At 30.7% G+C, this 14,662-nt stretch overlaps 2 protein-coding genes across 2 annotated transcripts in view; both read right to left on the reverse strand.

Annotated features, from left to right (window-relative positions):
- Oatp74D (Organic anion transporting polypeptide 74D) overlaps positions 1 to 13,180 on the reverse strand; it is a 98,524-nt gene extending 85,344 nt beyond the window's left edge. The window contains 3 exon segments of the mRNA XM_015322173.2: positions 7,903 to 7,939; positions 11,259 to 11,575; positions 12,025 to 13,180. The gene's annotated coding sequence lies outside the window, so the exon portion shown is untranslated.
- Positions 13,181 to 13,320: 140 nt separating this feature from the next.
- On the reverse strand, positions 13,321 to 14,486 carry Sf3b6 (splicing factor 3B subunit 6). The gene is made up of 3 exons (XM_015319645.2): positions 14,328 to 14,486; positions 14,076 to 14,194; positions 13,321 to 13,989 (listed from the first exon to the last, which is right to left on the reverse strand). The coding sequence occupies exons 1-3, from the start codon at positions 14,358 to 14,360 to the stop codon at positions 13,764 to 13,766; spliced, it is 378 nt and encodes a 125-aa protein (XP_015175131.1). The 5' UTR covers positions 14,361 to 14,486; the 3' UTR covers positions 13,321 to 13,763.
- Between the last annotated feature and the right edge of the window lie 176 nt (positions 14,487 to 14,662).

The following is a 14,662-nucleotide window of genomic DNA, read 5'->3' on the forward strand; positions in this document are numbered from 1 at the left end:
TGTGATGGAAACAATGGACACGCAGTGATCGGAAATTTACAGCTACCTCCTCGTTTATTGCGCATACTATATATTCTATGTTATATACCTGTTCCGATGCTGAAATAGTGAAAATCTTTGACGGTTGTAAAGTAACTCGCGTTCCTTTTCGAATATTCTTTATTGTTTCGATGTTTAAATAAAAGAAAAAGTAGTTCGAGTCGGACGTGAACGATGACAGCCAGCAGACAGAAATCAATGAAATCGTTCATATCATTCACCGATAATAAAATCGTTGAATCGATCGATCATGTTACCAAATAGCTCGAATCAATTTTTATATTTTATTTTCAAAACATTAAATCTCTCTTTAAAATCGTGACATTTTAAATTAACATATATTTAAATATCTGTATTAGTCAAATGCTCTTTCATTTTGTAACTATATAAATTTGATATACAAAGTTATTCATATTTTTAAAATATAAGTTATACTTTTACATTAGTAAATATAGCATAATTAATATGGAACAAGATGGATCAAAAGTTTCAAGGAGATATTAAAAATCCATTACACTTTTCCGAAACCTTTTAGCCTAATTTTGTTTTTCTTTCTTTTTTTCTTTTTTTTTTTCAAATTTTACAACTACAACATTGAGAACATTTTTACTAAAGAAACAAAATGAAACAAAAATAGTCTGGGAAAAAGAATAAAATCGCTTAAAACCTTTTAGGGAAACCAAACCTAGAACTTTCATGATATACAATGGATTTTATTTTTTTTTTTTTTTAGAAAAAAAATTGGGTCATATAGAGTAAAGAGTGGATGATACGTCATTTACTATCAAACACAATGAAATATTTTAAAAAGCAAATAGTCGAAAAGCTAGAATTAGGCTAGGATTTTTCACGCAGCCAACCAAATGGTGGGGTGGAGTGGGGGTATTTGGGAAAGGGATGGTTTTCGAGAGGCAAATCTTTGGTTACTTTTGCTGGAATTCCTCGAAGTAGGTCATAGTCCTGTTTCCTCTATTATCGCGTATCTTCGTCACATGCCCCAGTTTCATGCTCGTTTCCATTGGCTCGAGTTAACTTGTATCTCTTTCTATTGAAAGAAATTTGAAATTAAAAAAAAATATCTCATTCCTTAGTCTTTTATCTTATCTTTCTTGATATTATATTAAAACAATAATAACGGTGATGATAACGAAATAATATTATTTAACTCAACTCTATTTTTTCCCCATTTTTCGTTAACTTTCTCATTTATATAGGATTAACATTTGTCGCAATATATTAAATCGAATAAATCGAAACGTTTGAAATCTTGATAATATTAATGTTGAATATATTGAGCAAGGCTTTCCAAACTTCAATGAGTTTATGGGCCAAGACCCACTTTCGAGAACGGTCATTTTTCGCGACCCATTAGAAAGTATAATAACCGTCGAGAGGTTGATTGATAAGCAATTTAAAATTGATTTGATATAGATCTATATAGTGAATTGATAGAACAAAAAACAAACTAAACTAAATAAAACAAAAATAAAAAGAAATAAACGAAATAGAATTAATAATTCTCGTTTGATCTTTTAAAATTGAATCGACTTTGAATTGATTAGTAGTAAGACGATTCTCGATAAATATAACTCTTGTGCAACGAATATTAAAATTATTCTTTATAGATTTTGATTATTTAAAGCGACTGGAGACATTTTGGGTTATCAGTATTTCTTGTCTGAACGTGAAAAAAAAAGAAGAAGAAGAAGAAAAAAAAAGGTGTCTGAATAACAGTATGATTATCTTCTGTAAGTTCTGTTGGCCGGTCAGCCGGCCATGACCGCTCGATTATCGAACCACTCGACCGATCGAAATGTCTCCGTTCTCCGGTAATGACCTTTTTCTCTTTCCTGCTATTCTTTTTCATTCTCTCCGAATGTCTCCGAGTGCACTTGGTAAACGAATAACGAGAGTAAGAGTAATAGAAGGATAAAAGTTCACTTCTTTTGGTATCAACTAATAAATGAAAAATATGATTTATGAAAATATACGATATTAACAATTTACATTCTGCATATTCGTATGAAGTCATACGAGAATTATTTTTCTATTTTATTTTGAATTTTAATTTTCTTTCCTGTCTACAAAAAAATCAACATTATGATCACATTTATAAAACATCGCGTGTCAACTTTATTCATATTTGTATGACATTGATGTTTCCAACGAGATCGTATCATTCCTATATACAAACTCATATTACTAACTTTGAAGATACTCGAATAAAAAAATGTTTGTACAATCAATTTTTCATAATGTTTGAAATTTTGACATCGAAAGAAATTATTTAAAAAAAAATGTTTCTTTTCCGTCCCCAGAGATTAGAAAAATTCACCTCTTGAGTACGCAATGTGATAAGATGTTAATTTGCCAAAATTGCTCGATATTTTCTTCGATCTGATAAGACATAAATTGAGAAACGATGAAGAAGAAGAAGAAGAAGGGAAGGATGAGGAGGTGGTGATGGAAAAGAAGAGAAGAAGAGTATATCGTCGCCAAAGAGTATGGAGTGGCGCCAAACGACGTGGATGCGATTCGAGTTCTCGGCCGAATAACAAGTAAATCAAGCGTGTAATTGGAATTCAATTCGCACAGTGGCACAGATACAAGGCATTACGATTCCATCAGCAGCAGGCTCGTGCAAGTAAGCAAACAAGTAAGCAAGTAAGCAAGAAAGCAAAGCACGAGTATAAATGCGTCAAGTAAGGGTTCTATAATCTACAAATAAATCGCCTCTTTACGACGATAGCCTTTCGTTCTAACGTATCAAAGAAATTGATAGGCGTAATCTGCCTACGTATATGCATATACGTGTTAACGCGTCAATATGCAAACATGTACAACAACAAAGTTAACATTTATATTTTTCTTCTAATTTTTTTTTTAACACATTATAAATTATATCGTGGATTATTATAGCTTTTTAATAGGATTAAGAGTGACACGTATTATTCAAACGTCAACCAAAAATAAACATTGATTTTTTTTTCTCTTTTTCTTTTAATTTTGATTTTCATTTTATCGTAATTGATTTCAAATTATATCGTGAATTAGAACGGTTGTTTGATTGCAACTACCCTAGTAGCACAAAATATTGAATATATATATATATATATATATATATATATATATATATATATATATATATATATATATATATATACATGTGTATTTAATATTTATTAATGTATTATATAATAAATATTAAAATATAATATAAAATAATAAAATATAAAATATATATTAAAAAGAGATTCAATGTCTTATTAATATTAAATATATATGTATTCAATATTTTATGCTACTAGGGTAGATTGATATCTTAAAAATTGTTAATGTTTCTTGTTTTGATTAATATGTTTTATTAGTTAAGATCGTGGATAATTATCACTGCTTAATTAGAACTAGGTTGATATATTAATTTGTAAAGGATAAAAAAAAACGAAATCTTTGGATGAATAAATATCTAGGAGCAGAGTATTACACATGGTGAAATAAATCGAATCCTTTTTTCGAAGCGGAAAGTGTAGGTATGCGCTAATGAACGTTCCGAACGAATCTCCAGGTGGGCGTAAGAATGCTAGCGCGGATCGTAAATTATAATAAGAAAATAGATAGTACAGGGATTGCTTCTGCATCGCTATTGTAGTTTGTGCCGAGTGAAAAGCCACGAGGAGAGCGTTGTAATCGACTCAAGACGGAATTCAATGTTTCTACCCACGGAAGTGAAGAGAAGAAGTTTTGCTCTACGAAGGATTTTCTGTTGTGCGTGAGAAAATTAAAAGAAGATTAACAGAGAAGGAAAAATTTCAATTAATAATGAAAAACTTAACGATCCATTCTTTCTTTTTTTTTTTTGGTTCGAACAAAACAAATCATATTAAATGTTATGATTTGTATCATTTATATTCTACACGCACACAACGCACTTACGTAAAATCAATTATTCATTTATGTAATTGAAAAAATATGAAAACAAACAATGCAATGCTTTTAAAATGGTATCATGTTTCTAAAGAATAAGTTCAATTATTATTTTTTCTACATTTATTCATCTAGTCTTATAAATTAGATATAAAACTGGATATTGAAAATAGAAAAAAGTGAATTAAAAATAAAACTGTCTGTAGATAGTAAAACTACAATTATGATAACCAATGTAAAAAAAATCTTATAAAAGACTAATTGATTTAGAAAAATCATCAAAGATATTGACCATCCTGGATACGAAAAATTTACACAACGTACTAGTAGATTTAATTTGTTAACCATAACGAAATAACTTTTTTAATAATTTAATTTTTTTTTTGTTCTAAAAAGAGAGTGAGAAAGAGAGAAAGAAAAAAAAAGAAGGGTGAAAGAAGAAAAAAGGGGGATGTTAGAGAAGGGTTGGAGAAAAAGAGAAATGGTATCATTGAAAATAGCGGGCAATCCGTTATCACATTGTGGGGCGGAAGGGATAAAAGGGTAAGAGAGGAAAAGAGAAGATATAGCATAGAAGGTTAACAAAATCAATAGCAGTGGGTGGTTGAAGCAGGGCTGGCCACCCCGGCCAGCCGTCCCGGACTTGCTAGGGGGCTAGGTCGGCCACCGACCTTTATCCAGGCCAACTGCATCATCCCCATTTCTACGCATAAATGTGTGTGTGTGTGTGTATGCGCGCGCGCGCAAATTCTGCTATTCTCATGGCCAGTTCTTTTTCACGAGTAAAGTAACTCAAGTAACGACATAACGAACTAAGATAATATAAGAATTTGGTATCACCGGATTGAAGCAAAAAGAAAAAGAAACATTTACGAAGAAGAATTTTGTAAGGCAAATTTGTGTATAATAAAATAAAAAATAAACTTTTTTTAACAACACAATGCAGGTTTTGTTGAAAATATTATAATACGACGACGGATCATTCGTTGAAATGTAAATAAAAAATATAAATGAAAATAACGAACGTTTTTTCTTTTTTTCCTATTCGTTTTCTTCTAATTTGTTACTTTTATAGAAATTTTGTGGAAAATTTGATCTTCCGGGAAGAAAATTGGAGCTAGCTCAGCGAGAGGCCAAAGTTCCTCTTGTCTTATATATAGATTTGCTAGTTCTACTTGTGGACGAGTTCAAAAGTGATCCACCGAACGATTGCATATGACTTCGGTGTATGAGGAAATATTACGAAGACGATTAAATCCGTAAATATTAAAAATTTATTTCAATAAATGAAAGATTTGTTCACGTGCTAATCAAAAAATCAAAAATATAAAATCAATGTTATTAAAGAAGAATGAGATAGATTTTATAAATATTAATTTATGCGTAATTCGTTTAATGAGAATATTAAAAATGGCTGTATCGTCATTGGATCGATAACAAATTAGTTTGATAATCAAGGGGACAAATAATAATTTGAATATTTTCGAAATAATATATCTTCAAATGAAATAGAGGATAGAACATGAAACTACGAATGAGAACACTTGAAGAGTGTTTCTATTTGCGGAAATTAACGTGTCGCGCATAGTATGACTAGCGTGTTTTGCGATTTAGGCCGAACACTGACGACGTGCAGTCGTCCTTGCAAAGCAATGTCGTCCTGCCAACTGACCGAAACGTTCACGTATACGAGAAACAGAGAGACAGAGAGAGAGAAAAAAATAGAATGAGAAAGACACCACGTGACCTGCTTCTTTCCAGGATCTAGGACAAACTCACAAGGAGAGCACAGCACGCCTTTCCTCGACCTTGCTCTCTCTTTCATTTTAGAAATCGGTCCTCCTGTCGATTTCATTCGTGCTTTCTGATATGATATCATTTGCGATAATTTTTGGTTGTTCTTCTTTTTTTCTTTTTTCTTACGATAAATAAAAACTCATTTTATTCTATATTGTCAAATATTTAACACAAATATAATATATTCTTTGATTAGGTTTTAATCGTAAGAAAAATTAATTTTATTTCAAATATCCATCATTGATATATAAAACTACCCTAGTAGCACAAAATATTGAAAAATATTGAATACATGTGTATTTAATATTAAAAAGAGATATCCAATGTTTTTTTAATATTAAATACACACGTATTCAATATTTTTCAATATTTTGTGCCACTAGGGTAACAATAAGAATAATTCGATACGTTGAATCTTGCAAAATTTTCGAAGATAATATTTGAATATTATTAGATCAAGGAGAAATCAATCTATCAAATCTATAAACTATTGTAGATACGCGTATTTAAAGATCTAACATTGATATGAATCTAATTGTAATATAGATTCAATTCGTTTAAATCTTACTAAATCTTTCAAAGATAATCTATGAACATTACAATATTTCATCAATGTTCGGTCAAAAGTTATTAACTACATTTTCTTTTTTCTTTACTTCATAAAAATTATCAATAGTTACGTGTGAACAAAATTAAGAAGAAGCATACTTTATTCAAATTTAATTTTTCTCTAAAATTAAAAATTTATTTGACGAGCAATCAATCAGATTACCATTATATATGTTAATGAAATTTGACTGAATATAGACAATAATTCGACAAAATGTAAAAGTAGAACATTTTCTGTCGTTTTAAGAAAATAATTAAACATAAGTGAATATAGTATTCTGGATAATTATCGAAGAAATTGCACACACAGGTTCAATGTACTGAATGTTAGTATCTTCATTGCAAGAGACGATAAGATTCATCATATGCATGTTATGTGGACACGTCGATATCATTAAATAGAACAGAATGACAGAGGTTCTCGTTTCACTCGATAATGGAACGAAATGAAAAGAAATGACAGTGACGATGAAGACAAATGATCTTCGATAGAGTCTATATAATATCTCCTAAAAGTAACGAAGGCAAATAAAGAGAACACGAGTATAACATCTCGACATCATCATTGATGTATCATCGCATGCGCGATGACCTCGTTACAACTAAGATGGCACATTTCGTGTCTACATTGATGAACGCTTTCATCATATATATTTTTTCACATATTTATCTTGCTTACTAAACGAAACAAAATAATATCAAATAAAATACAAAATATCGATATATTCGTTATTTTAATATTTTATTATAATATATTTTTTTTTTGTTTAATATCAAGAAAAAATCCATCTAACGTAATTACATTAGATGCATTATTTACATACAAGGTGGACTTAAAAATGTTTAGATAAGCTAAAAGTTAAGTCTTGATTCAAAAATTAATTATTCTTTTTATCTTTGCAATTGAACTTTTAATTTTATAAATTAAACTGGTAGTATTTCAATCTAAAGATAATACGAGCCTTAAATAATTACAAAACAAAATTATTTGACTTTTTAAATTTATGTAGAAACTTTTACAAAACTTATATATACATATCTATATAAATGTATAAATAATCTAATCTCATTTAAATGACGAATACAAGTTGTACGATCTGTCAGTCTAAATAACGTATACTTGCTTGGCATGATGCTGCGTTATCGTGACGATAGCGATAAGCATAACAAGGATTACGTGAAAGCTAGAAGAAGCGTGGAAAACCTCGTACTCGTTTTCTTATCGCTTCTAATGCGAGGATACGTGCAGGATTTTATTATTACGTGATAATTCGTGTCTGTTTCTATCTCTATCTGTCTCTTTTTTCTATTTTTTTTTTCTGATTGAATCAAAAATAATTTTATCGTATATCTGACCAAAAAAAAAAAAGAATTAACGATAACAACTTTTGTATTACCCTTATCTTTCTTTCTTCCTTTCTTCTCGTTCGTTTTGATTACAAAAAATACAGAATCTATTCTATTTTTTTCTCTTTTTGCATAATTTCAAATGAAAAAATATGTATTTAAGAAAAATAAACTAAAACAACTCACCACATTGCTCGTCCTTGACGAGGAAAGAGCGCACCATCTGTGAAAATAAATACACATTTTGATGTAATATTATTCGTCTTAATATTATTTATATATATACATATACGAATTATTATTATCATATTGGGATGTTTTGAGGATAAATTTTGAGCCTTAACAAAAAAAAATATCATGTGGATACATCACACGCGTTAGAAGTGAAACCTTCGAAAAACTAAGTTTCGAGAGAATGAGACGAATGCAGAATGTCAGGTGTAGGATAATTGTAGGGTTATTTTTTTATAATATTATTATTATAATATTGTTACCATTTTCAAAAATTATTTTACGTTTTATTAACATATAATACATAATATATTACACAGTAGGCAAGTTCTCAATTCGAAGAAATTAGACAAGTTGCTTCTGGTAACTAAAAAATGTATGATAACTAAACACCTCTCTGCATGCAAGAAATGCACAAACACGTTCCGTCAAACTCTTTGAAACTTCCCTAATATTTTCTTTCTGCCAATTTTCACGAAACTGGCGTTAATATTCAGTCGAGAGAGACTTAAATGACAATTCACAACATCCAATTGCAAATCCTCTAAAAAGAAAATAACAAATAATGTTACAAAAGTGATCTATTAAGATTATGCTTGTCTAGAATGAGTAAAAAGGATAAAGAGAGATATATATTGATTAGAAGGCTCAATCCTATATGTTTGTCTCTTTTTCTCTCATTATTTAGTATAGCAGCCATTTCATAGCTCCGTTTCCTAACCGACCGTGTTTCATTTTTTTTCAGATCACTCCCTATTCTAAAGAAGTTTTCACTTCAAAAAGAACGCTCTTTTTCTTTTTAAATAAAAAAAAAAAAATGACCGAGAAACATTGTTTCTATGTTCGGCTCAAAAATTATCAACCCCTATCCATATATGTTTATATACATATACACATATATTATTCTAATATCAGTAATAATAATGTTTCTACATAAGAAAAATGTCGAAATGTGTTTAATTTAAACAAAAAAACAATAAAAAAGAAATGGTGATTGAACGAAAGAACGAACTTGAGAAGAACGTTCATGGTTGCGTTGGTTACGTGTATATGTGTGTGTGTGTGTGTGTGTGTGTGTGCGTTTGGTTCTATTCGAAAAATAAAACTGTAGGAGGGTCGAAGGAGTTGTGGGTTTACGAGGAGTAGTGCCGTAAACACGATAAGGCTGACCGTAAAGTTCCAGCGGGTGCAGAAGTCGTTCGCCGACATTTTATTATTTCGATGGCGCGCAACACGAGAGGGAGGCAGAACGGACGTGCAATACAACTTCCGCGATCGACGTTTCAATCAGCAGTCCACGTTCATAGCTGAGAAGCATAGACAAAAAGAGGTAACTCAACTCTACCAATCAATTCGTTCATTTTAAAATGAGAAATTTATATAACGCATAAATACACACACGCGTAATATTCCCCTTCGAGCTAAATAATCAACAAATTTTCTATTGAACTCATGAAAGATTAATTTATAATTACCTAGAAAATTCATTTCAAAATTTGACGATTCAATTAACGCACGTTTATAATTATATTCATTTAATCGCAATGATTTATAAAGAAAATTTCTTTTATCTAACAAAAATTTATTATTATCTCTAAATCCATCATAAAGTTTAATAAATTAATTAATATTTGGTTGGCAATAATTACAAAAAAAAAAAAAATAAATAAATAAAAAACAATATTAAATCAACTATAAATTAAATTAAATATAAAGTTTACTCGTATTCGTTTCTTTCGCAACGATTGATACATATAAATAGAATAAACTGTTTTAAACTTGGATAAACAAGAAATATATATTCATGGGTTAAACATACCATATACAAAGATAGATAGAATTTATCTAAATAGAATACAAATAGGAATGTCTATATACATACATAATACATATATATATGTATATATGTAATAAGACACATAGATAATCGAGTCAGTCTTTCTCGAAGCTTTGGCAAATCGAGTGAATCTAAATTCTGGAATCGATAGCCATTTCGAGGTATCTCTTAGAAATCAGTATACGATCGGCGAATCGATCGCGGTATGTTTGCACGATTATGTCCTCGTATTAATGAGTTCCCACGAAGAGAGAGCCTACTAAAAGGAGGAAGATGAGGAGGAGGAGGAGGAGGAGGAGGAGGGAGAAAGGACTCATGGAACGGTGAGCTCTCCTCCTCACGGAACTCGAAGTCGAGCCGAGCCCTGAAACTACGTGTATAGACTGTTAAAGAAGCAGAAATAAACGTACCGAATGTGTATCGGCAACAAAGATATATTCTAAAAAGAGAGAGAGAGAAAGAAAAAGAGAGACTGGAGGAACACGTGGAAGGCTCCCTATGACTTCCGTTTCTTAACGCGATTTTGTACGATACGAAAATAGACGGTTAAATCAAGAAACAGAGAATGAAAGTCTTTTTCACCAAACGCCAACATTTTCTTTCCAATTTTTTCGTGCTTTGTATTGTTTTACGATTTATAAGTTAGTTCGCGTTACGTATTAACAAAAGTTTTTTTTTTTTTTTTCAAATAAGAAAAGAAGATATTTCTGTCAAAATTGATAATTTATGTTTTTAAGTATATGTAGATAATATTATATATTATATATACAGGATGGATCAAAAGTTTCTAAGTATTATTGCTAAATACATTACTTTTCTTATGTTATATTATTTCAGAATATATTCCTCTGATATTGTGTACACACCTAATTTACATGAGAGTGTAAAAAGTTATTGAAAAAAATGTATTGAGTTTTGAAGTCACTTAGAAACTTTTGGCTTACCCTGTGTACTGTACATAAATTTTTCAGTCTATTGATACCGATAATAACGATGAATCATTTTTTATTTGCTCTACATAAAAATGAATCGAAAGAGCTTTAATTTTGTTCTTTTCTCGGCATTAATTTCTTCTTTTTCGTTTACGTATGTGCATTTATGTGTACTTAAGCGCGAAAGTATGTATCGCATCGTATTTATCCAGACGGCAGACAAACATGCTCTTCAGCATGTACCGAACACCTGTCGCGTTCGTTCATTTCTACAAAGCTCTCTATTATCAAACTCTAATACATTACATGCGCATATCAGAAACGGCTAGTTTAATATTGTTCGTTTCTATTTTTTTTCTACGAATACATTAATTTATCTTTGTTGATTATTTCATTTTAACATAACTTTATGAATAAAAAATAAGTTCATTTTTTTATGTTTTTTATAATTTAAGAATCTATAAGAATTACATATAATTAATTAATTGATTGTTTGACTGATTAATTCTTTACATAAAATAAAATAATATTCAGCAACTTACAAATTTGCTGGACGTATTAATGGCAGCAGACGTTGCGACGAAGTAACGTGCATAGGCCAATTTTCTCGATTCTTATTATTAATTAAGATCATCGTGATCTAATTATAAGTACAAGGAACTTGATTCTTGATAATTAAATTGTTCGATACGTTATAAGTGATTTTAATTGATCTGTTACGATCTTATAAATACAATCTCGTCGATTCTCTCCTCCGGTATTACCGAGACGCGGAATATTTGAAATAAAACGTTTCGAAGGAAATTGACCAATAAGGAAATAGTCGACGACGTTGGCGGGAAAGTATGATGTAATCGATCTACAGAATACAATTAATATCATTTTCTTATTCCTTTAATTTAAGCTAATCATACTACAACAATAGCTACTATTACTCTTAATTAATTCTAAGTTTAATACAGTCAAAGAAATATAATGGTAAATATAAAGAAAATAAAAATATACGAAAAGAATAACTAAATAAATTTACAAAGTAATAGCATTCGAGTTTACAATACGAATTCGCGCGATAATTTGTACGTAAACGATTAACCAATGAGGGGACAGTAAATTGGCGGCGCCACCAAACAAACGTTAGTTAGAGGCGCTACATCATAGAGGACTAGAAATATGGCCGCCATTTTGCTCGAAAGAGAGAGTACAATGTAAGAGTGGGAGGGCAGTATATATGTACATAATAAGTAAAGAAGTGTAGAAGAAAAAGAGGGAGATTAAAAAATGGCGGTAATGATAGACCATCAGTCGTACCCCGTGTTGGTGTGTGTAATCGCTTGGGACTCTAGAAACTCTAGACAGCGCGACGACGACGGCAATGATGAAAAGAATGAACGAGGACGATGGCAAGGACGAAGGTGAGAAGCAAGGACGTAAAGATAACGGAGAGATTGTCGATATTGAAGGAGGGAATAGAAAAAGTCGATATAGATACAGAATTGGAATTAGAAGAATCTGACGAAGGTGACGGGAAAAAAAAGAAATAGGAAAAAGGCTGGAAAGGGGAGGTGAAGGAGGAGGTAGTGGTATTAGCAGTAGCAATAGCAGTAGTATTAATAGTAGTAGTTGTAGTAGTAATAGTAGAGTAGGAGGAGAAGGAAGAAAGAATGCCGCTTGAGCTCAGGGCCAGAAGGATCTCGCGGCAAAAAGTATGCGAGAAGGTAAAGAGCTCCGAGAGGGTGGCAAAGAGCTCCGAGAGGGCGGCGACGATACTGTCGCCGGCGACCTTGCCGTCGCCGCAGCACTCGTATGACATTTGGACGCGCGGAGGACGACGACGCGACACGGAGATGTTAAGCATGCGCACTTTCTCGCGAACAAGCCGGTAGTCCGGCGACCGTGCACAGACTTGACGGCTTTTCGCTTTCGACTGAAATCGAACGTCGACTTGCTGTCAGCCTGCCCTGACCTGCCTCCCTTCTCTCTCTCTCTCTTTCTTTCTCTTCCCTCCCTCTCCTCCCCGTGCCAAACCACCCACCCACTTTTCTGCAATCCCCCCTTTACCCCTCTTGCGCGCACGCGTGTCCCTTCTATTAGTACAACGTATTTACATGCGACATTATCTAACTCCTTATACCTAGATAAAGCTTGTCTTGAAATAGAAGAAATCAAATCCATTATGTGATAACATACTATACGTTCATTGAGAAAAAGTTATTGCCATTGAAGTCAATATACTCAATGTCATGATCACCTGTCGATTGATATTTGGATGAAATGTATTAATATGTGTATGTATGTATATGATATAAAACAAGGCTATATTATTCTTGGTAAATTTATAGAATAATCGATCATATGTTTGTTTCATTAATATATCGATATATGAAAGAATTCTAAGTATTTAAAAAGTATGTAGATAGATACATACTATAGATATAGTATATTATGATATATATATTATTCCATGATGAACTACGAAAGTTGTATAAATTATAAATTAAGGTTTTAAATCTTTCTAAAAATAAATAATAAAACCATTTAAATGTATATACAAATATTTTTAACTAATATTTTTTACACATTCATTTCTTAGATCTTACAATTAGATAGATAATATAGAATCCTTTATTTACATCTATATTTTTTATAGTTATTATATTATTTTTTTATTTTATAAATACTAAATTACAAGATAAGACTTACAATTTAAATTTTATTATTAGAATGAAACTTTTTTATACTTTTTTTATTATTCTCTTTTTTATGGATTTGAGCAACTTTAACGATATTTTCTAACATCTCTAAAACCTCCCTAGAGTCAATAGCACATAATGTTCCGATACAGTCAGTCATATAAATACTTCTCATGCTCATCATTACTTAATTTTAGCTATCGAAGGGGAACTAGTTTTTCAACGAGGTAAGATTATTGACAATTAGTATTAAACTTATATTTACATACATGATACTTTTTCTTTGTATTTTTCTTGTTGCAAAAGAATGATCGCAGAGTGTATATGATATTTTGTATGCAGAGGTACGTCTAGCAGTTATTTCTTCTCTTCATTCAAATTATACTTCGTCTTTAATTTATCTATTTCTTCCATCTTCTTATCAACATCTACTCGTTTGAATGCCTTATTACTTTGATAATAGAGGACCACTAGGTAGCGGTTACATACATTGAAACCACTGAGATGATCGCATGCATTTTTAGCATCAAAGATATCTTCATAAACGACAAATGCTGTTCCTCTAGTTTCAGCTGTATTACCACTATTTTCAAATAAAAGAAATAAATAATGTTTTCTAATTGTTACAAGAGCTGAAAATTTCACTTAAAAGTTTAAACAGATACTTACACTCTTATTTGTCTAATTGCTCCATATTTACCAAAAATATCGTACATTTCTTCAGCTGTGATCTTGTAAGGTAAATTTCTAATATATAAAACTCGATTTACTTCAGGTGGGAGCCTCACCTGTAAATTAGAATTAATAGTTTTAAGAGCTATGTACAAGTACATTTATAGGTTAAGTTATACTTCTTTAAATAAATATGCATTTTAAATAAATTAATTGTTTTATTTTGTTAATTTATATTTTAAAACTTACGTTAGCTCGTCGTTGCAACATAGCCATAGTCATTTTGACGAAATAAAATTATTTCTTCCTTAAAAAGAATAAACAAATACGTTTGACAATAATGTCGGCTACAACCACGGAGGTTAAGTAAGCTACAACACTGGATCGTAATGCTAGTGACAGTCTGACCAACATTACTTTTCTAAAAACGATTTATAAAATATTTGAAACTATTATTTTGATATAATTTTTTTTCTTCTCTAGTTAAATTTTTTATTTAATTTTTTTTAAATATTATTTATAAGAATATAATATACAAAAGGTATATTACACATAATTAATGTTAACCTAAAAAAAAATTAAGG

This window comes from Polistes dominula, unplaced genomic scaffold, assembly GCF_049000335.1.
Source record: "Polistes dominula isolate Pdom_NZ unplaced genomic scaffold, Pdom_raw_medaka contig_33, whole genome shotgun sequence".
Lineage (NCBI taxonomy): Eukaryota > Metazoa > Arthropoda > Insecta > Hymenoptera > Vespidae > Polistes > Polistes dominula.

What these genes read in the sequence shown, in the direction of transcription:
- Sf3b6 (XM_015319645.2), bottom strand. Translation starts at nt 14,360, where the DNA reads ATGACTATGGCTATGTTGCAACGACGAGCTAAC. An exon ending in TGTTGCAACGACGAGCTAAC is followed by an intron (nt 14,195 to 14,327) that starts GTAAGTTTTAAA and finishes TCTAATTTACAG; the next exon opens with GTGAGGCTCCCACCTGAAGT. An exon ending in GCAATTAGACAAATAAGAGT is followed by an intron (nt 13,990 to 14,075) that starts GTAAGTATCTGT and finishes ATTTGAAAATAG; the next exon opens with TGGTAATACAGCTGAAACTA.